Below are 21,243 nucleotides of genomic sequence, written 5' to 3' on the forward strand. Positions count from 1 at the left end.
TATTGATTGGAAGCTCTTTAGATCAAGTAGATTGGATGGGGCGGTGTTTTTGCAGTGTGTCCAGGAAGCTTTTCTAACTCAGTATATAGATTGTCCGACCAGAGGGGAGGCCATATTGGATTTGGTACTCTGTAATGAACTGGGACAAGTGATGGGCTTGTTAGTGGGTGAACATTTTTGTGATGGTGACCACAATTCTGTGACTTTCACCTTGGTTATGGAGAGAGATAGGTGCGCACAACAAGGTAGATTTTACAATTGGGGGAAGGGAAATTACGATGCTGTAAGACAGGATTTGAGGAGCATAAGTTGGGAGCATAAGCTGTCAGGGAAGTATGTGGTGGAAATGTGGAACTTTTTCAAGGAGCAGATACGACGTGTCCTTGATATGTATGTACCTATCAGGCTGGAAAGAAATGGTCGTGTGAGGGAGCCTTGGTTGACGAGGGAGGTTGAATGGCTGGTAAAGAGGAAGAAGGAGGCTTACATAAGGTTGAGGAAACAGGGTTCAGACAGAGCAGTGGAGGGATACAGGATAGCCAGAAGGGACCTGAAGAAAGGGATTAGGAGAGCTAAGAGAGGGCATGAAAAATCCTTGGCGGATAGGATCAAGGATAACCCCAAGGCATTTTATGCGTATGTGAGAAACCTGAGAATGACGAGAACGAGGGTAGGTCCGATCAAGGACAGTAGTGGGAGATTGTGTATTGAGTCGGAAGAGATAGGAGAGGTCTTGAACAAGTACTTCTCTTCAGTATTTATGAACGAGAGGGACCGTATTGTTGAAGAGGAGAGTGTGAAACGGACTGGTAAGCTAGAAGAGATACTTGTTAGGAAGGAAGATGTGTTGGACATTTTGAACAACTTGAGGATAAACAAGTCCCCCGGGCCTGACGGGATATATCCTAGGATTATGTGGGAAGCAAGAGAGGAAATTGCAGTACCGTTGGCAATGATCTTCTCGTCTTCACTGTCAACGGGGGTGGTACCAGGGGACTGGAGAGTAGCGAATGTTGTGCCCCTGTTCAAAAAAGGGAATAGGGATAACCCCAGGAATTACAGGCCAGTTAGACTTACTTCGGTGGTAGGCAAAGTAATAGAAAGGGTACGGAGGGATAGGATTTACGAGTATCTGGAAAGACACTGCTTGATTAGGGACAGCCAGCATGGATTTGTGAAGGGTAGGTCTTGCCTTACAAGTCTTATTGAATTCTTCGAGGAGGTGACCAAGCATGTGGATGAGGGTAGAGCAGTGGATGTAGTGTACATGGATTTTAGTAAGGCATTTGATAAGGTTCCCCATGGTAGGCTTATGCGGAAAGTCAGGAGGCATGGGATAGAGGGAAATTTGGCCAATTGGATAGAAAACTGGCTAACCGGTCGAAGGCAGAGAGTGGTGGTAGATGGTAAATATTCAGCCTGGAGCCCAGTTACAAGTGGAGTTCCGCAGGGATCAGTTCTGGGTCCTCTGCTGTTTGTAATTTTTATTAATGACTTGGATGAGGGAGTCGAAGGGTGGGTCAGTAAATTTGCAGATGATACGAAGATAGGTGGAGTTGTGGACAGTGAGGAGGGCATTTGTCGTTTGCAAAGGGACTTAGATATGATGCAGAGCTGGGCTGAGGAGTGGCAGATGGAGTTCAACCCTGCCAAGTGTGAGGTTGTCCATTTTGGAAGAACAAATAAGAATGCGGAATACAGGGTTAATGGTAGGGTTCTTAGTCAGGTGGAGGAACAGAGGGATCTTGGGGTCTATGTACATAGATCTTTGAAGGTTGCCACTCAGGTGGATAGAGTTTGTAAGAAGGCCTATGGTGTATTATCGTTCATTAGCAGAGGGATTGAATTCAAGAGTCGTGAAGTGATGTTGCAGCTGTACAGGACTTTGGTTAGGCCACATTTGGAGTACTGTGTGCAGTTCTGGTCGCCTCACTTTAGGAAAGATGTGGAAGCTTTGGAGAGGGTGCAGAGAAGACTTACCAGGATGTTGCCTGGAATGGAGAATAGGTCGTACGAGGATAGGTTGAGAGTTCTCTGCCTTTCTCGTTGGAACGGCGAAGGATGAGGGATGACTTGATAGAGGTTTATAAGATGATCAGAGGAATAGATAGAGTCGACAGTCAGAAACCTTTTCCCCGGGTACAACAGAGTGTTACAAGGGGACATAAATTTAAGGTGAAGGGTGGAAGGTATAGGGGAGATGTCAGGGGTGGGTTCTTTACCCAGAGAGTGGTGGGGACATGGAATGCGCTGCCCGTGGGAGTGGTAGAGTCAGAATCATTGGCGACCTTTAAGCGGCATTTGGATAGGTACATGGATGGGTGCTTAATCTAGGATAGAAGTTCGGCACAACATCGTGGGCCGAAGGGCCTGTTCTGTGCTGTATTGTTCTATGTTCTATTCAATGTCCTTGGTAAACAAGGTTAAGGAAAATAGAAAGGAATTTTAAACTTGTATAAGGAGCAAGAGGGTAGCTAGGGAAAGGGTAGGTCCCCCCAAGGACAAAGGAGAGAATTTATGCATGGAGCTGGAGGAAGTGGTTGGGGTCCTTAACAAAATAATTTGTGTTTTTTTTCACAAGGAAGGACCTGGTGGATGGTAAGTCTAGTTGGGTTCATTGACATGGAATATCAGTATAAAAAGGAGGTACAGTATTGGAAGGCATTAAGGTAGACAATTTCTCAGGATCTGATGGGATCTGTCCCTGAATACTGAGGGAGGAAATTACTGGCACCTTGTATGAAACCTTTGTATCCTATTTAGTCACAGGAGCGGTCCCAAATGACTGTAGAATAGCTAGTGTTGTTCCTTTTTTGTTTAACAAGGGAACTATGGATAATCCAGGAAGGTACAGGCTGGTCAGCCTTACATCAGTGGTAGAGAGCTTATTGGAGAAGATTCTTAAGATACATTGCTTTATCATTGCCTGTGGGAACTTGCTGTGCTTTCATCACAAGGATGCGATTTGACCCATCAAGAAGCTGCTGTGGGTAATTGAACCTGTATTTTGCCAGTTAAATTGCCTTCAAGTCACCATCCAATTTCCTTTGGGAGTCATTCATACTCTCTGCTTCCAGGCCCCTATGTGCATCTCTGAACACAATCTCTCTGTTGATAAGTTCTTCCTCCAACTCAAAGGGCATAGAAACATAGAAAAAAGCCCTCTGTCACTCAATATGATGGTGTATCTTCTAACTCAGTGCCCTGTCCTCACTTTCTTCCCATGCCCTTTGATCCCTTTAGCCTAAAGTAGGCAGTGGTGATGGAGGGTTGTTAGTCGGACTGGAGGTCTGTGGCCCATGGCATTCCGCAGGGCTCAGTATTGCGTACCCCCTTTTTTTTTGTCATTTGTATAAATGATTTGGATGAGAATATAGGAGGCCTGGTTCGTAAATTTGGGAATGACACCAAAATTGGTGGTATAGTGGACAGTGAAGAAGGTTATCTAGGATTACAAAGTAGGCTTGATCAATTGGGTCAATGGGCTGAGGACTGGCAGATGGAGTCTGCCTCTATTTTAAACAAAAACGAAGACCACTTTGTTGCTCAAAGTTTGTGAGAAGATTTATAGCTCGGGTGCTCGTTGTTGTGGTTCTGTTTGCCGATCTGGGAATTTGTGTTGCAGACGTTTCGTCCCTTGTCTAGATGACATCCTCAGTGCTTGGGAGCCTCCTGTGAAGCGCTTCTGTGATGTTTCCTCCGGCATTTATAATGGTTTGTCTCTGCCGCTTCCGGTTGTCAGTTCCAGCTGTCCGCTGCAGTGGTCGGTATATTGGGTCCAGGTCGATGTACTTATTGGTTGAATCTGTGGATGAGTGCCATGCCTCTAGGAATTCCCTGGCTGTTCTCTGTTTGGCTTGTCCTATAATAGTAGTGTTGTCCCAGTCGAACTCATGTTGCTTGTCATCTGAGTGTGTGGCTACTACGAAAGCAACCACCCCAACACACACAAAAGAAGTTGCATCAAGACACCATTCAAATGAGCCACAACACACTGCAGTACACCAGAACTGCAAAAAGAGGAAGAAGAGCACCTATACAATGTATTCACCAAAAACGGATACCCGCGCAATTTCATCACAGATGCCTAACAGAAAGACAACGGAACGAGGACATGCCGCAACCCAAAGGACTAGCCACACTACCATACATCCAAGAGCATTTCCGAACTGACAGCCAGACTACTGTGTCCACTAGGACTCATAACAGCACACAAACCAACAGCCACTCTCCGACAACAACTCACCAGGACGAAGGACCCGATACCCAGCATGAGCAAAACCAACATAGTGTACAAAATCCCATGCAAGGACTGCACAAAACACGACATCGGACAAACAGGAAGACAGCTAACGATCCATATCCATGAACACCAACTAGCTACAAAACGACACGACCAGCTATCCTTAGTAGCCACACACGCAGATGACAAGCAACATGAGTTCGACTGGGACAACACTACTATTATAGGACAAGCCAAACACACAACAGCCAGGGAATTCCTAGAGGCATGGCACTCATCCACATATTTAATCAATAAGCACATCGACCTGGACCCAATATACCAGCCACTGCAGCGGACAGCTGGAACTGACCACCGGAAGCGGCAGATACAAATCACTATAAATGCCGGAGGAAATATCACAGAAGCGCTTCACAGGAGGCTCCCAAGCACTGAAGATGTCACCTAGACAGGGAACGAAACGTCTGCAACACAAATTCCCAGCTCGGTGAACAGAACCACAACAACAACTTTGTTGCATTGTGCCATGTCTGACCAGTTTAAGGGGGATATACGTGGCAAGTACTTTACACGGAGGGTGGTAGGTACCTTGAACATGTTGCTAGCAGAGGCAGGCATGGTAGATTCACTTAAGGTGCATCTGGACAAATGCATGAGTAGGTGGGGAGCAGAGGGATATAGATGCTTAAGAACTGGGCGATAGGTTTAGACAGTGGACTTGGATCACCTCAGGCTTGGAGGATCGAAGGGCCTGTTTCCTGGGCTGTAAATTTTCTTTGAGCAGGAGATAGTCTGCAAAGGGGTACAGATGAGTTTAAAAAGTAGGTGGGCAAAAATTTGGCAGATTGGAATATATGAATAAATACGAACTTTTTCACTTTGACTGGAAGAATCAGAAAGTAATATTAAAATGCAGAAGTCTTGAGTTGCAGAGGTATCTGGCTATCCTGGTATGTGAATCACATAATCACTATACAGGTACAATAAGTGATGTTGAAAGCAAATGGAATGTTGCTGTTTATTGCCAGGTAAATGGAATGCAAACGAGGGAACTTTTACTGTGGCAGTTCAGGGTGTTGTTGAGACCAAGTTTGGAGCACTGTGTATGGTTTTGTTCTCCTAATTCGAGACAAGGTTGAAGTGCTCTTAAAGTAATTATGAGAAGGTTCACTTGACTCAACTCTCCAATTGAGAAAGGCTGAACAGGTTAGACCTGTACCAATTAATTTTTGAAGAAATACAGCTGATTGTATTGAAGTTTGTATGTTTTGAGGAGAATATACAGAGGAAACTGAAATTAGGGAATACAGTTTCGTTTTTAAAAAAGGTTTCCTGTTTGAGAGCGAGAGATAAGAATTTTGTCCCCAACCTTTAGAGTTTGGAATTTTTTTCAGAAAGCAGTGGAGACAGTTTTTTTTTTTAAAAGGCTTGGTAAGATAGATGTTTGGGAGACAAGGGAATCAAGAGTGATTGGTTATTGACAGTGAAGTGAAGCTGAGACCATAACAACCAGAATGGCCATGATCTTATTGAATGGCTGGCTCGTGGCCAAATGTCCATTGTAGCTCTGAGGTTCTATTTCCGATGTTCCTGTTCAGAATATATTTGGTCGCATGGAGGCTTGACCTCAGGGCTGGCAACATCATTCCCTAAAGGATGTCAGTGAGCCAAATTGATTTTTTAAATTCCAATCAGTATTTAGCCACGATTAACTTTTTATTTCCCAGTGTAATTTATGAAGTCAGTTTCTCAATTTTCATAATGGGATTTGAATGTGTAGTTAGACTAGAAACTTGGGTGAACAATCTATAAGTGTAATAATATAAAAACGATACTACCATTTGCTATAGGTGCTGTCGACAAAGCTTTGAGTTGCTGCACGCTACAATCTCATTTAAAGACCAACAGATTTGGAAATACTGGATTAGGTGGAACCTGTGGATGTAGGAAGGCATATTTAGTTATCCTAATTCTTAGTCAAACCCCATAACCACCTGAATGTGTTGACATTTCTGCTCTGTAGGTTCTGTCTGATATAATAAATGTTTCCAAAAAGTTTGTTTTTATTGGCGCAATGAGCACTCGATCCAAAGGTGTCACAACTAAACCAGAGATAAAGATAACATACCGTTCTTTGGGCTCAGGTCAGAACAAAAGGCCAAGAACATTGGCTGGTGGGGATGGGAATTTTAAAGCAGAGAATTTTGGGCCCAAGGTTCTACAAATTGCTTTGCTGTATTAATGGAGCAAGTTGAACAGCAACTATTGATTCTTGAAGGAATGATCAACAAATTGTTCAGTCACAAAAAGATTATCAGAGCAGTTCTCGGTGGAATGTAAATAAAATCTGGTAATCTGCAGTTGGCATTGATGAGAACTGAAGATGCAGTAAAGTACTGGTAAGCCCTGACTGAATGCTGCCACTCTAGTAACTCAGAATTCACACTAAGCAATAGGACCGAACACAAATCTAACCCTCTGTCTCTGCTTTCAAATAACATACTATGTGGATGCTGAAAATTTGAACTAAAATACACAATGCTGGAGAAACTCAATAGGTCTGCAGAGAGCTAAACAGATTTAACATTTGAGCCCAATTGAAGAGGAGTCATTGGACTGGAAATGTTAACTTTGTTTCTCTTTCCACAGATGCTGCTAGACCAGCTGAGTTACTGCAGGATTTTCTATATTTATTCCCATCAACATTTACTTCCTCTTGCTCTTTCCCAGCTCCACCTAAACTGATTCTATATAGAGTCATAGTCATGGAGATGTACAGCATGGAAACAGACCCTTCGATCCAACCTGTCCATGCTGACCAGATATCCCAACCCAATCTAGTCCCACCTAGAACATAGAACATAGAAAAATACAGCGTAGTACAGGCCCTTTGGCCCTCGATGTTGCGCCGATCCAAGCCCACCTAACCTACACTAGCCCACTATCCTCCGTGTCTATCCAATGCCCATAAAGAGGGAGAGTCCACCACTGCTACAGGCAGGGCATTCCATGAACTCACGACTCGCTGAGTAAAGAATCTACCCCGAACATCTGTCCTATACCTACCACCCCTTAATTTAAAGCTAACTCATAATAGCTGACTCCATACGTGGAAAAAGGTTCTCATGGTCAACCCTATCTAAACCCCTAATCATCATGTACACCTCTATCAAATCACCTCTAAACCTTCTTTTCTCCAATGAAAATAGCCCCAAGTGCCTCAGCCTTTCCTCATACGATCTTCCTACCATACCAGGCAACATCCTGGTAAACCTCCTCTGCACCCGTTCCAGTGCCTCCACATCTTTCCTATAGTATGGCGACCAAAACTACACACAATACTCCAGATGCGGCCGCACCAGAGTGTTATACAACTGCAACATGACCTCAGGGCTCCGGAACTCAATTCCTCTGCCAATAAAAGCCAGTACGCCATATGCCTTCTTCACAGCACTATTTACCTGGGTGGCAACTTTCAGAGATCTGTGTACATGGACACCAAGATCCCTCTGCTCTTCCACACTACCAAGTATCCGACCATTAGCCCAGTACCCCATCTTTTTGTTACTCTTACCAACGTGAATCACCTCAGACTTAGCTACATTGAACTCCATTTGCCACCTTTCTGCCCAGCTCTGCAGCTTATCTATATCCCGCTGTAACCTGCCACATCCTTCCTCACTGTCAACAACTCCACCGACTTTCAGTATCATCCGCAAACTTGCTCACCCAACCTTCTAGCCCCCCCTCCAGGTCATTTATAAAAAAGACAAACAACAATGGTCCCAAAACAGATCCTTGCGGAACACCGCTCGTAACTGCACTCCAAGATGAACCTTTACCATCAACTACTACCCTCTGTCTTCTTCCAGCCAGCCAATTCCTAATCCAAACCTCCAACTCACCCTCAATGCTCTACCTCCGTATTTTTTGCAACAGCCTACCATGGGGAACCTTATCAAACTCCTTACTAAAATCCATATACACTACATATACCGCTTTCCCCTCGTCCACCTCCTTAGTCACCTTCTCAAAGAATTCAATAAGGTTCGTGAGGCACGACCTGCCCTTCACCAAACCATGCTGACTATCCTTGATCACATTATTCCTATCCAGATGATCATAAATCCTATCCCTTACAATTCTCTCTAAGACTTTGCCCACAACAGAAGTGAGACACACCAGCCTATAGTTACTAGGGTTATCCCTACTCCCCTGCCAGCACCCGGCCCATATCCCTCCAAACTCTTCCTGTTCATATACCCATCCAAATGCCTCTTAAATGTTGCAATTATACCAGCCTCCACAACTTCCTCTGGCAACTCATTCTGTACACGTACCCCACCCTCTGTTAAAAAGTTGCTCCTATATACCTTTCCCTCTCACCCTAAACCTATGCCCTCTAGTTCTGGGCTCTTCCCCCACCCCAGGGAAAAGACTTTGTTTATTTATCCTATCCACGCCCCTCATAATTTTGTAAACCTCTATAAGGTCACCCCTCAGCCCCAGCCTGTTCAGCCTCTCCCTATAGCTCAAATCATCTAACCCTGGCAACATCCTTGTAAATCTTTTCTGAATCCTTTTTCACAACATCTTTCCGATAGGAAAGAGACCAGAATTGCTCACAATATTCCACCAGTGGCCTAACCAATGTCCTACACAGCCACAACATGACCTCCCAACTCCTGTATTCTTTACTCTGACCAATAAAGGAAAGCAAACCAAACACCGCCTTCACTATCCTATCTACCTGCGACTCCACTTTCAAGGAACTATGCACCTGCACTCCAAGGTCTCTTTGTTCAACAACACTCCCTCGGACCTTACTATTAAGTGTATAAGTCCTGCTAAGATTTGCTTTCCCAAAATGCAGCACCCCACATTTATCTGAATTAAACTCCATCTGCCACTTAGCCCATTGGCCCATCTGGTCCAGATTTTTTTGTAATCTGAGATAACGCTCTTTGCTATCCACTACGCCTCCAACTTTGGTGTCATCTGCAAACTTACTAATTGTACCTCTTATGCTTAAATCCAAATCATTTATGTAAATGACAAAAAGTAGAGGACCCAGCACCGATCCTTGTGGCACTCCACTGTTCACAGGCCTCCAGTCTGAAAAACAACCCTCCCACCATCTACCTTTGAGCCTGATCTGTATCCAAATGGCAGGTTCTCCCTGTATTCCATGAGATCTAACCTTGCTAATCAGTCTCCCATAGGGAACCTATTTGAACGCCTTACTAAAGTCCACATCGATCACATCTACTGCTCTGTCCTCATCAATCCTCTTTGTTACTTCTTCAAAAAACTCGGTCAAGTTTGAGAGACATGGTTTCCCACGCACAAAGCCATGTTGACTATCCTTAATCAGTCCTTGCCTTTCCAAATACATGTACATCCTGTCCCTCTGGATTCCCTCCAACAACCTGCCCACCACTGAGGTCAGGTTCACCGGTCTATAGTTCCCTGGCTTGTCTTTACTGTCCTTCTTAAGCAGTGGCACCACGTTTGCCAACCTTCAGTCTTCCGGCACCTCATCTGTGACTATTGATGATAAAATATCTCAGCAAGAGGCCCAGCAATCACTTCTCTAGTTTCCCACAGAGGTCTCAGGTACCCCGATCAGGTCTTCGGCATTTATCCACTTTTATGCATTTCAACACATCCAGCACTTCCTTCTCTGTAATCTGAACATTTTGCAAGATGTTCACCAACTATTTCCCTGCAGTCTATATCTTCCATATCCTTTTCCACAGTCAATACTGATGCAAAGTATTCATTTTGTATCTCCTCCATTTTCTGTGGCTCCATACAAAGGCTGCCTTGCTGATCTTTGAGGGGCCCTATTTTCTCCCTTGTTACCCTTTTGTCCTTAATATATTTGTAAAAACCCTTTTTGGATTCTCCTTAATTCTACTTGCCAAAGATATCTCATGTCCCCTTTTTGCCCTCCTCATTTCCCTCTTAAGTATACTCCTACTTCCTTTTATACTCTTCTAAGGATTCACTCGATCTATCCTGTCTATACCTGATATGCTTCCTTCTTTTTCTTAACCAAACCCTCAATTTCTTTAGTCATCCAGCATTCCCTATACCTACCAGCCTTCCCCTTTCACCCTGACAGGAATATACTTTCTCTGGATTCTCGTTATCTCATTTCTGAATGCTTCCCATTTTCCAGCCGTCCCTTTACCTGCAAACATCTGTCTCCAATCAGCTTTCAAAAGTTCTTTCCTAATACCTTCAAAATTGGCCTTTCTCCAGTTTAGAACTTCAACTTTTAGATCTGGTCTATCCTTTTCCATCTCTGTTTTAAAACAAATAGAATTATGGTTGCTGGCCTCAAAATGCTCCCCCACTGACACCTCAGTCACCTGCCCTGCCTTATTTCTCAAGAGTAGGTCAGGTTTTGACTTACTGTAGTAGGCACATCCACATACTGAATCAGAAAATTGTCTTGTACACACTTAAGAAATTCCTCTCCATCTAAACCTTTAACACTATAGCAGTCCCAGTTGATGTTTGTTTGGAAAGTTAAAATCCCCTACCATAACTACCCTATTATTCTTACAGATAGCTGAGATCTCCTTACAAGTTTGTTTCTCAATTTCCCTCTGACTATTAGGGGGCCCATAATACAATCCCAATAAGGTGATCATCCCTTTCTTATTTCTCAGTTCCACCCAAATAACTTCACTGGATGTATTTCCGGGAATATCCTCCCTCAGCACAGTTGTAATGCTATCCCTTATCAAAAATGCCACTCCCTCTCCTCTCTTGCCTCCCTTTCTATCCTTCCTGAAGTATTGGTATCCTGGAACATTAAGCTGCTGGTCCTGCCATGTTTCTGTAATTGCTATGATATCCCAGTCCCATGTTCCTAACCATGCCTGGAGTTCATCTGCCTTCCCTGTTAGGCCCCTTGTACTGAAATAAATGCAGTTTAATTTATTAGTCCTACCTTGTCTTTGCCTGTCCTGACTGTTTGATTCACTTCTGTTCTCAACTGTACCAGTCTCAGATTGATCTCTTTCCTCACTATCTCCCTGGGTCCCACCCACACACCTTACTAGTTTAAATCCTCCCAAGCAGTTCTAGCAAATCTCCCTGCCAGTATATTAGTCCCCTTCCAATTTAGGTGCAATCATCCTTCTACCCCAAAAGAGATTCCAGTGATCCAAAAATGTGAGTCCTTCTCCCAAACACCAGCTCCTCAGCCATGCATTCATCTGCTCTATTCTCCTGTTACTGCCCTCACTAGCTCGTAGCACTGGGAGCAATCCAGATATTGCTACCCTTGAGGACCTCCTTTTTAAATTGCTGCCTAACTCTCTCTAATCTCCCTTCAGAATCTCAACCTTTTCCCTTCCTATGTCGTTGGTTCCAATGTGGACAATGATCTCTTGCTGGCTCCTCTCCCCCGTGAGAACATTCTGCATCCTCTCTGAGACATCCTTGATCCTGGCACCAGGGAAGCAACACACCATTCTGCTTTTTCTCTGCTGGCCACAGAAACGTCTGACTGTACCTCTGACTACTGAATCCCCTAACACAATTGAGTACTTGGAAGCTGGCGTAACCCCCTTTCCTACAACTGCCATCCATCACATACTTTTGCTGTTGCAAATTCCTCATCTCTTCTATCTGTCTCTCCAACCGACCTCTTGATTTTTTTTTCAATCCAAAATCAGTTTTAATGTACAGATGTCATCCCTCATTAAGATGACATCCCCACCCCTCCATTTCCTTTTTGATTATCCCTCCCAATTGTAGAATATCCTTGGATATTTAGTTCCTATCTCAGTTACTCAGTGGGTCAATGTGGACTTGTTGGGCCGAAGGGCCTATTTCCATACTGCAGGGAATCTAATCTAATCAATGGTCCTAAAATCATACCCTCAGGGGAACCCCATTCAGTTTATTCAAAAATTATTTTCCTTTAACGAATTAATACCTGACTAATGTGAACGCTTTCAGTAAAGTAATTTCAAAAGTCTGGAACAGTAAGCAAATAACAAAATGTTTCCTGTTCTTTAACAATTGAAGAAGCAGTTTCCGTTTACATTTAAATCTCAAAAATTCATGGGAAGCAAATGCAGAATATTTTAAAGTATGTTATCCAAATGAAACTTCTCAAATAAAAGTCAGAATTACAGTGGCAACCTTTTGATAGAGATCAACATTTTGAATTTGCAATATGAAGGGGGCTAATGAAGTCTTAACAATAATTAACAGAATTTAAACAGTTCACCCTCAAGTTCTGATATTCGCTAGAAAATTTTAAAAACTTTAAACTAAAAAAGCAATGTTCTTTTTGTGAACACTCTGCATTATAAACACAGCAGCAAAGTTATTTTAATACAGTACTGTCATCTGGCTAAAGCATGACCACTGACCCAACTGTTTTTAAACAGGCATTGTAGAATTTCATATACTGGATTAGTGGTGCTGGAAGAGCACAGCAGTTCAAGCAGCATCCAACGAGCAGCGAAATCGACGTTTCGGGCAAAAGCCCTTCATCAGGAATAAAGGCAGTGAGCCTGAAGCGTGGAGAGATAAGCTAGAGGAGGGTGGGGGTGGGGAGAGAGTAGCATAGAGTACAATGGGTGAGTGGGGGAGGAGATGAAGGTGATAGGGCAAGGAGGAGAGGGTGGAGTGGATAGGTGGAAAAGGAGATAGGCAGGTTCGACAAGTCAAGGAGACATTGCTGAGCTGGAAGTTTGAAACTAGGATGAGGTGGAGGAAGGGGAAATGAGGAAGCTGTTGAAGTCCACATTGATGCCCTGGGAAGTGTCCCACCCCCACCCTCCTCTAGCTTATCTCTCCACGCTTCAGGCTCACTGCCTTTATTCCTGATGAAGGGCTTTTGCCCGAAACGTCAATTTCGCTGCTCGTTGGATGCTGCTTGAACTGCTGTGCTCTTCCAGCACCACTAATCCAGTATTTGCTTTCCAGCATCTGCAGTCATTGTTTTTACCTCATTGCAGAATTTCAGACAAAGCAGGGGCTCAAGGCACTCTATCAATTTGTTTTAAGGTTACAAGTTTGATTTTAAAAAGTCATAATGTTGTACAATTTCAATGTAAAAATAAGGTCTGCCCCACTACACAGCCCACAAAACATATTGAATTGAGATCCTGATTCAAACAAGGCAAAAAAGTTACTTTAAAAGGATTTTCAGAACCAGTATTTTAACAAACGGAAAGTTTTAAGCATCAAACACACTCTCCACGTGGCACAATCTACATTGAAACTTTCCTTTTTCAACCCAAGTATTAGTACAACCTTAACTTCAATGTTTCTTGTCTTTTTTGCATCCTCTCACTGAAGTTACAGTTATAAAAAGAGAAAACCCTTGCAGCCGACCACATGACCCTGCAATCAAGGCCACACTTGTTCTCCCAGAACAAAGCCTCTCAGAGCCTCAAATTTCGCCACTAGGGGACTTTAATCCAAATCCCAATCAAACCCACCCAAGGGGACTCGAACTCCAGTACCGTGCAGAGGATCCAAATCCAAATCCCAATCGCAAAATAACTCAAAATTGAAGATGCAAGTAATACAGATAATATAGTAAAAATTGATTACTCAAATTTTGCCTGTGGACTGGCTTAACTCTGTCAGTCTAATGTTGTGAAAGATGAATTCCTCAAGATGGGTTTGAGAAGCTGTATGTTGAGCCAACTTAGAATCGGGCTGTTTTGGATTTTGTGATGTGTAATGAGCAATGACTAATAACTTTGCTGTAAAGGAACCTTTGGGAAATAATAATTTATGATAGAATTTTATATGTTTTAAGCATTATATTGTTGATTCTGAAACTGCAGTCTTAAATCTGAGCAGAGGAAACTGAAGGTCAAGTTGGCAACAGTGATTTAGGGAATTGCACAAAAAAGATTTAATGTATGGATGTAGGTTTGCTCACTGAGCTGGAAGGTTCAGTTTCAGACGTTTTTCACCATACTAGGTAACATCCGGATGAAGCACTGGTGGTATAACCCTCTTTCTATTTGTATTTAGGTTTCCTTGGGTTGGTGTTGTCATTTCCTGTTCTTTTTCTCAGGGGGTGGCAAATGTGATCCAAGTCAATGTGTTTGTTGAGTTCCGGTTGGATGATGAAACGTCTGAAAATGAACCTTCCAACTCAGTGAGCAAACCTACATCCAGAACCTCAACCTGAGCCAAATCTAGCGAGTTTTGAGAAGATTTGTAGTGTATCACTAGTATTTAAAGATCTACAATAGATAGACATTTCCCGCTGATACAAACATGCTAAGGGATAGGTGGCTCATTATGGGCCTGTCCCAAGTGGGGAGAAGGATTTATTGGAGAGAGTAATGATATGCAGAAATTAAGTTGTTACTTTGTACCTGTCTTTACAGAAAATCTCCCAGAAATAGTGACCAAATTACTATGTAATTGGAGAGCAAGTAGTAGTTAATATTAATATAGAGCTATTGGATATTAATAAGACTTCTTGATAAAGTCCCACAGAGGAGATTAGTAAATTAAAGTTAGAGCATGTTAGACTGGAGGGAATTTGGTATTAATTGTATCGTGTTATGACACTGGGTAAACCCCTCTGCTAATTTAAACCTGACAGAGTCTTTTGCGCCATAATCTGTTAAATTTCAAGAGACAAAGAACTATCCCAGATCTCACTATTTAAAGTAAAAATTAACAATGTTATTTAAATCTAACCGGGAACATTTAAACACCAGGTATGTACAACTCCTTTCTCTTAAATCTATCTTTTACCTCCTACTCTACGTCTGATTTTAAAACAAAACCCAGATTAAAATTTATACAAAAATAATCTCATTTCAACACCAGTTGTCGATTCTCCTTTGTAGATTTTCCTCTCTTTTCCTGGGTTGTCTCTTCTTTGGTCTTCTGCTGCACAGTTTTTCTTATGGATGGGTACCTTTCAGAGAGTTATTCGATTAGCAGCCTATTTTGTTGGTGCTCTTGGCAGTTCTCCCCAAACAGTAAAATTCAAACTCCATTGGGTTTTGGTATCTGGGGCATAATTTAAATGGCCAAATTTGAATTTGTTTTTGTTCCATGGCAACACAACTCTAGCTATTTGTTTCAACCAAATGTTACATTTTTAATTGTTAAGAACGTGTGCTTTGTCAGTCCTTGCTAGCGTCCTCTCTCTCTCAAAGGTACATACACGTTGACACCTTAATAACAATAGATTGTTAGAGAATAGGAATAAATGGATCATTCTTCGAATGGCAGGCTGTGGAACACTGCAAGATAAGTGTTATGTCTAAAGTGATTTACAATCTAAATAAATGATTTACATGTTGGAGCCAATTAGAATAGTTCCAAATTTACTGCAGGTACCAAAATGGATGGGGAAGCAAGTTGAGGGTGCAACATGTCAGAATACCGAAAGGAGATACAGGGATTGGTATCATGGTGAAATGGGAACAACCTCTCTCGATGTCGGCAAAACTAAAGAACTGATAATTGACTTCAGAAAGAAAGAAAGAAGAACTCGCCCCTATCTACATCAGTGGAGGTGAGGTTGAGAGGGTGGACAGCGTCAAGTTCCTTAGACAACCTGTTCTGGACGTCCCACATAGATGCGACGGTTAAGAAGGCACAATGACTCCTCTTTCTCCAGGCAGCTCAGGAAATTTGGAATGTCCATAAGGACCCTCACCAACTTTTACAGATGCACTCTTGAAAGCAAACTGTCTGGGTGCATAATGGCTTGGTATGGCAACTGCTCTGCCCATGACTGTAAGAAACTACAGAAGATTATATGCACAGCCCAGACCATCACAGAAGCCAACCTTCCATCCACGAACTCCATTTACATGGCTCGTTGCAGCGTAAAGGCTGCCAACATTATCAAAGACCCCATCACACTTTGGGTAATGCTCTTCTTTCAGGTAGACTATACAGAAGCTTGAATATATGCAGCAACAGCTTCAGGAATAGCTCTTCTTGACTGTGTCATTAGACTAATGAATAGACTTTCTCTAAATTCAAATAATGCTAATCTTGCTAGTGTTGATCTTGCCTAGTGCACACTCTGTGCGATGTAACCTGTAAGCCTCTGTCTTAAAATTTATTTCACCCCATGACCGGTATGTCCTTGCTTACTATAATCTGCCTATACTGCTCATAAACAAAGCTTTTGTTATACTTAGTGACAATAAGTAAATCAAATCAAAGAAGGAACTCTGAAAGATTATAGTTAGGGCATCTACTATGTGCTCCTCTACTTCCTTTAGTATGTCCGATCCTGGGGATTTGTCACTTTTTATTTCTATTAAATTTGCCATTATTGATGTTTTACTTGCATTAAGTTTATTTAATCCTTATTCCCAATTTACTATTAATTTCCTCGTGACTTCTGGCAAGTTATCCTCCTTTTTCGGTTGTGGATAGTGAGGCAAAGTAATTGTACAACAATGCCCTCACTTTCTATCTTTCAGTGGGTCAACAATGCTCCTGACCCTTTTATGTAACTAATGTTGTTTTTCTTCAGTGATTTTGCTGTCCCTGCCAAGTTTCCTTTCATAATCCCTTTTAGTTGCACATTTAAGCTGCTCTATGGCCATTTGCTGGTCTTTGTATCTTTCGTATTTGCATTTTTGTAAGACCTTTTAGCTTGATGCTAGACTTTTAACTTATGTGTTAACTTATTAAGGAAAGATTTGTATTTAAGTAGTGTCTTATCACTCCTTCAGTACACCCCAAAGTGTTTACAGTAATGAAGTACTTTTGAAGTGCTATCTCTAATATAAGGGATACAGCTACCATTTTCAGTATACACTAACTAACAAACAGCCATGTGATACTGGCCAGTTCACCTGTCTTACTGCTGTTGATGAAGGAATAAATAATTAGCATGTTGGGGAGATTTCCTTTGATCTAGGCAATTACTGGCGCAGTCTGTTTGACATGCACTGAAGGGCAAGTTAGGCCTTCAATCTAATGTCTCATTTAAAAGACAGTGCCTTCCATTAGTGCAAGAGCATGCACTGGAGCATCAACTTGGATTATGTGCTTCAAGGCTACAGTGGTCACGATGTTCTGATTCACTTAGTCTTTTTTTTCCTAATAATTTGGGGTAGGCATTGGAGGTTCTTGGTATCTAGTTTGATCTGTTGTGTCTCCCAGATGTTGAAGAGTTTCATTTAGAAAATCCTAGATGAAATATTCACTTTCAACAGCTCAAAAACTATACGGGTAGTTACTAACAATACGATGATGCTTTTTTTCGGAACTCTTGCTACTTGCATTCTAATTTCTTATTTTTTTGATTAGGTATGGTTATGTAGACATCACTGGACCTTACTGCAGAGGACAAGGCAAGTGCCACTATTGCCTTCTAGCATCGTCAGGCGACAGCTTAGCTCCCAACCCATGAGGTATGTTATACAGGCAAGGTGCATATTCTTGCATGAGAAATAGGAAAATGTCAGACAGGAAAATGGCACCTGGTCTATCTAGGCTGGAGTCAAACATTGTAACTCTACTTGAGATCCAAGAATGCATCAGCAATGCTGATGAAATCTTGTGCTCATTTTGGTTTCTATCCATTATTGTTTCCAATCTCCCTGACTGTAGTCAGAAGACTGGTGTATGTGGCTGGCTGGCTAAACAGTTTCCACTTTCACTGTCACAGATGTATATTAGGCATCTCCAGGCAAGACAATGCAGAGTATGGAAGTACAACAGTATGCAGTGATTGCCATCAAATTTGCCCTCTTGTGCTGGTGGTGATGCTGTTTACTGTGTCATGTGAGCCAAATGAATGATGGCTGTATCACCAAACACATGCCTTAGAAGAGCTTGTTATCAACATGAGGAAAACAAAGTATCCACATCTGTGATGCAGGGCGGTCTGCAAATGTGACTTCAAATTGACTAGGATCAGAGTGGATGTTTGGGAAACCCTTGTTGTTAACAAGTGCTCCTGGAGGTGGATAGTGAGAAAGCAGAGAAAAAAAGAAGTGACTAGGTAGCAGAAAAGATCACTACTAGGAAGTAAAAAGTGGACCTTGGTGCAGCCACTACAGCCCATCTTCAAATCAGAAGTGATATATAGACAATAGACAATAGATGCAGGAGTAGGCCATTCTGCCCTTCGAGCCTGCACCGCCATTCAATATGATCATGGCTGATCATTCCTAATCAGTATCCTGTTCCAGCCTTATCTCCATACCACTTGACTCCACTATCTTTAAGAGCTCTATCCAATTCTTTCTTAAAAGAATCCAGAGACTGGGCCTCCACTGCCCCCTGGGGCAGAGCATTCCACACAGCCACCACTCTCTGGGTGAAGTAGTTTCTCCTCATCTCTGTCCTAAATGGTCTACCCCGTATTTTTAAGTTGTGTCCTCTGGTTCGGCACTCCCCCATCAACGGAAATATGTTCCCTCCTGCCAGAGTGTCCAGTCCTTTCATAAGCCTATACGTTTCAATCAGATCCCCTCTCAGTCTTCTAAACTCAAGGGTATACAAGCCCAGTCGCTTCAGTCTTTCCGTGTAAGGCAATCCTGCCATTCCAGGAATTGACCTCGTGAACCTACGCTGCACTCCCTCAATAGCCAGAATGTCTTTCCTCAAATTTGGAGACCAGAACTGTACACAGTACTCCAGGTGTGGTCTCACCAGGGCCCTGTACAGCTGCAGAAGCACCTCTTTGCTTCTATACTCAATCCCTCTTGTTATGAAGGCCAGCATGCTATTAGCCTTCTTCACGACCTGCTGTACCTGCATGCTTGCCTTCATTGACTAGTGGACAAGAACACCCAGATCTCTCTGAACAGCCCCTTTACCTAATTTGATACCATTGAGGTAGTAATCTGCCTTCCTGTTCTTGCCACCAAAGTGGATAACCAGACATTTATCCACATTAAACTGCATCTGCCATGCATCTGCCCACTCACCTAACTTGTCCAGGTCACCCTGTAATCCCCTAACATCCTCATCACATTTCACCCTACCACCTAGCTTTGTGTCATCAGCAAATTTGCTAATGTTATTGCTGATACCATCTTCTATATCATTTACATATATTGTAAAAAGCTGCGGTCCCAGCACGGATCCCTGCGGTACCCCACTGGTCACTGCCTGCCATTTTGAAATGGAGCCGTTAATCACTACCCTTTGTTTCCTATTAGCCAACCAATTCTCTATCCAATCTAGTACTTTGCCCCCAATCCCGTGCGCCCTAATTTTACTCACTAACCTCTTGTGTGGGACTTTATCAAAAGCTTTCTGAAAGTCCAGGTACACTACATCCACTGGATCTCCCTCGTCCATCTTCCGAGTTACATCCTCAAAAAATTCAAGAAGATTAGTCAAGCATGATTTCCCCTTCATAAATCCATGCTGACTCTGTCCTATCCTGTTACTATTATCCAGATGTGCTGTAATTTCATCCTTTATAATAGACTCCAGCATCTTTCCCACCACTGAGGTCAGACTAACTGGTCTATAATTTCCTGCTTTCTCCCGCCCACCCTTCTTAAAAAGTGGCACAACATTAGCCGCCCTCCAATCCTCAGGAACCAACCCCGATTCTATTGAACTCTGGAAAATAATCACCAGAGCATCCACGATTTCCCGAGCCACCTCCTTCAGTACCCTGGGATGCAGGCCATCAGGTCCCGGAGACTTATCAACCTTCAGACCTAACAGTCTCTCCAACACCAAATCCTGGCAAATAGAAATTCCCTTAAGTTCAGGTCCTTCAGCCACTGTTACCTCAGGGAGATTGCTTGTGTCTTCCCCAGTGAACACAGATCTGAAGTACCCATTTAATTCCTCTGCCATTTCTTCGTTCCCAGTAATATATTCCCCTGCTTCTGTCTTCAAGGGCCCAATTTTTGTCCTAACCATTTTTTTGCCTTGGACATACCTAAAAAAGCTTTTACTATCCTCCTTTATATTCTTGGCCAGTTTACCTTCGTACCTCATTTTTTCTCTGCGTATTTCCTTCTTACTAATCCTCTGTTGTTCTTTAAAAGCTTCCCAGTCCTCCATTTTCCCGCTTATCTTCGCTAAGTTATACTTTTTCTCTTTTAACCTTATATGTTTCTTTACTTCCCTCGTCAGCCACGGCCGCCCATGTCTCCTCCTGGGATCTTTCTTCCTTTTCGGAATGAACTGATCCTGCATCTTCTGCATTATACACAGAAATATCCGCCATTGTTCCTCCACGGTCTTCCCTGTTAAGGTATTAAACCATTGAACTTTGGCCAGTTGCTCCCTCATAGCTCCATATTTCCCTTTATTCAACTGAAATATTGTCACTTCAGATTGTACCCACTCCCTCTCAAATTGCAGATTGAAGCTTATTGTATTATGGTCACTACTTCCCAATGGCTCCTTCACTTCGAGGTCACTGACCAATTCTGGTTCGTTACACAATACCAGATCCAGAATTGCCTTATCCCTGGTCGGCTCCAGCACCAGCTGCTCTAAAAATCCATCTCTGAGGCACTCCACAAAGTCTCTTTCTTGAGGCCCGATACCATCCTGATTCACCCAGTCTACCTGCATGTTAAAATCCCCCATAACAACTGTAGTAACATCTTGCGACAAGCCAATTTCAGCTCCTGATTCAACTTACCTCCAACATCCAGACTACTGTTTGGGGGCCTGTAGATGACTCCCACGAGGGTCTTTTTACCCTTAGTGTTTCGAAGCTCTATCCACACTGACTCTACATCCCCTGACTCTAGGTCCGCCCGCGCAAGGGACTGAATATCCTCCCTTACCAACAAGGCCACCCCACCCCCTCTGCCCGTCAGTCTATCCTTACGATAACACGTGTAGCCTTGAATATTCATTTCCCAGGCCCTGTCCCCATGAAGCCACGTCTCAGTTATCCCCACAATATCGTATCTGCCAATTTCCAAAAGAGCCTCAAGCTCATCCACCTTGTGTCTAATGCTTCGTGCATTCATATATAGAATTTTTAATTTGTTACTGCTCTCACCCTTCCCCTCAACCCTTATTTC

The 21,243-nt window shown here is 42.9% G+C and overlaps 1 protein-coding gene across 3 annotated transcripts in view; it reads left to right on the forward strand.

The window, feature by feature from the left end:
- adck5 (aarF domain containing kinase 5) overlaps nt 1-21,243 on the forward strand; it is a 136,713-nt gene that overhangs the window by 26,012 nt on the left and 89,458 nt on the right. For 2 of the 3 annotated variants that reach the window (XM_072576448.1, XM_072576450.1), the window contains exon 2: nt 17,537-17,640. In XM_072576448.1, coding sequence (XP_072432549.1) covers nt 17,537-17,640 — 104 coding nt within the window. Of the gene's footprint in view, nt 1-15,594; nt 16,135-17,536; nt 17,641-21,243 lie in introns of all 3 variants that reach the window. The other variant, XM_072576447.1, reaches the window with a different exon arrangement.

The sequence above is a fragment of the Chiloscyllium punctatum genome, chromosome 8 (assembly GCF_047496795.1).
Source record: "Chiloscyllium punctatum isolate Juve2018m chromosome 8, sChiPun1.3, whole genome shotgun sequence".
Classification (NCBI taxonomy): Eukaryota; Metazoa; Chordata; class Chondrichthyes; order Orectolobiformes; family Hemiscylliidae; genus Chiloscyllium; species Chiloscyllium punctatum.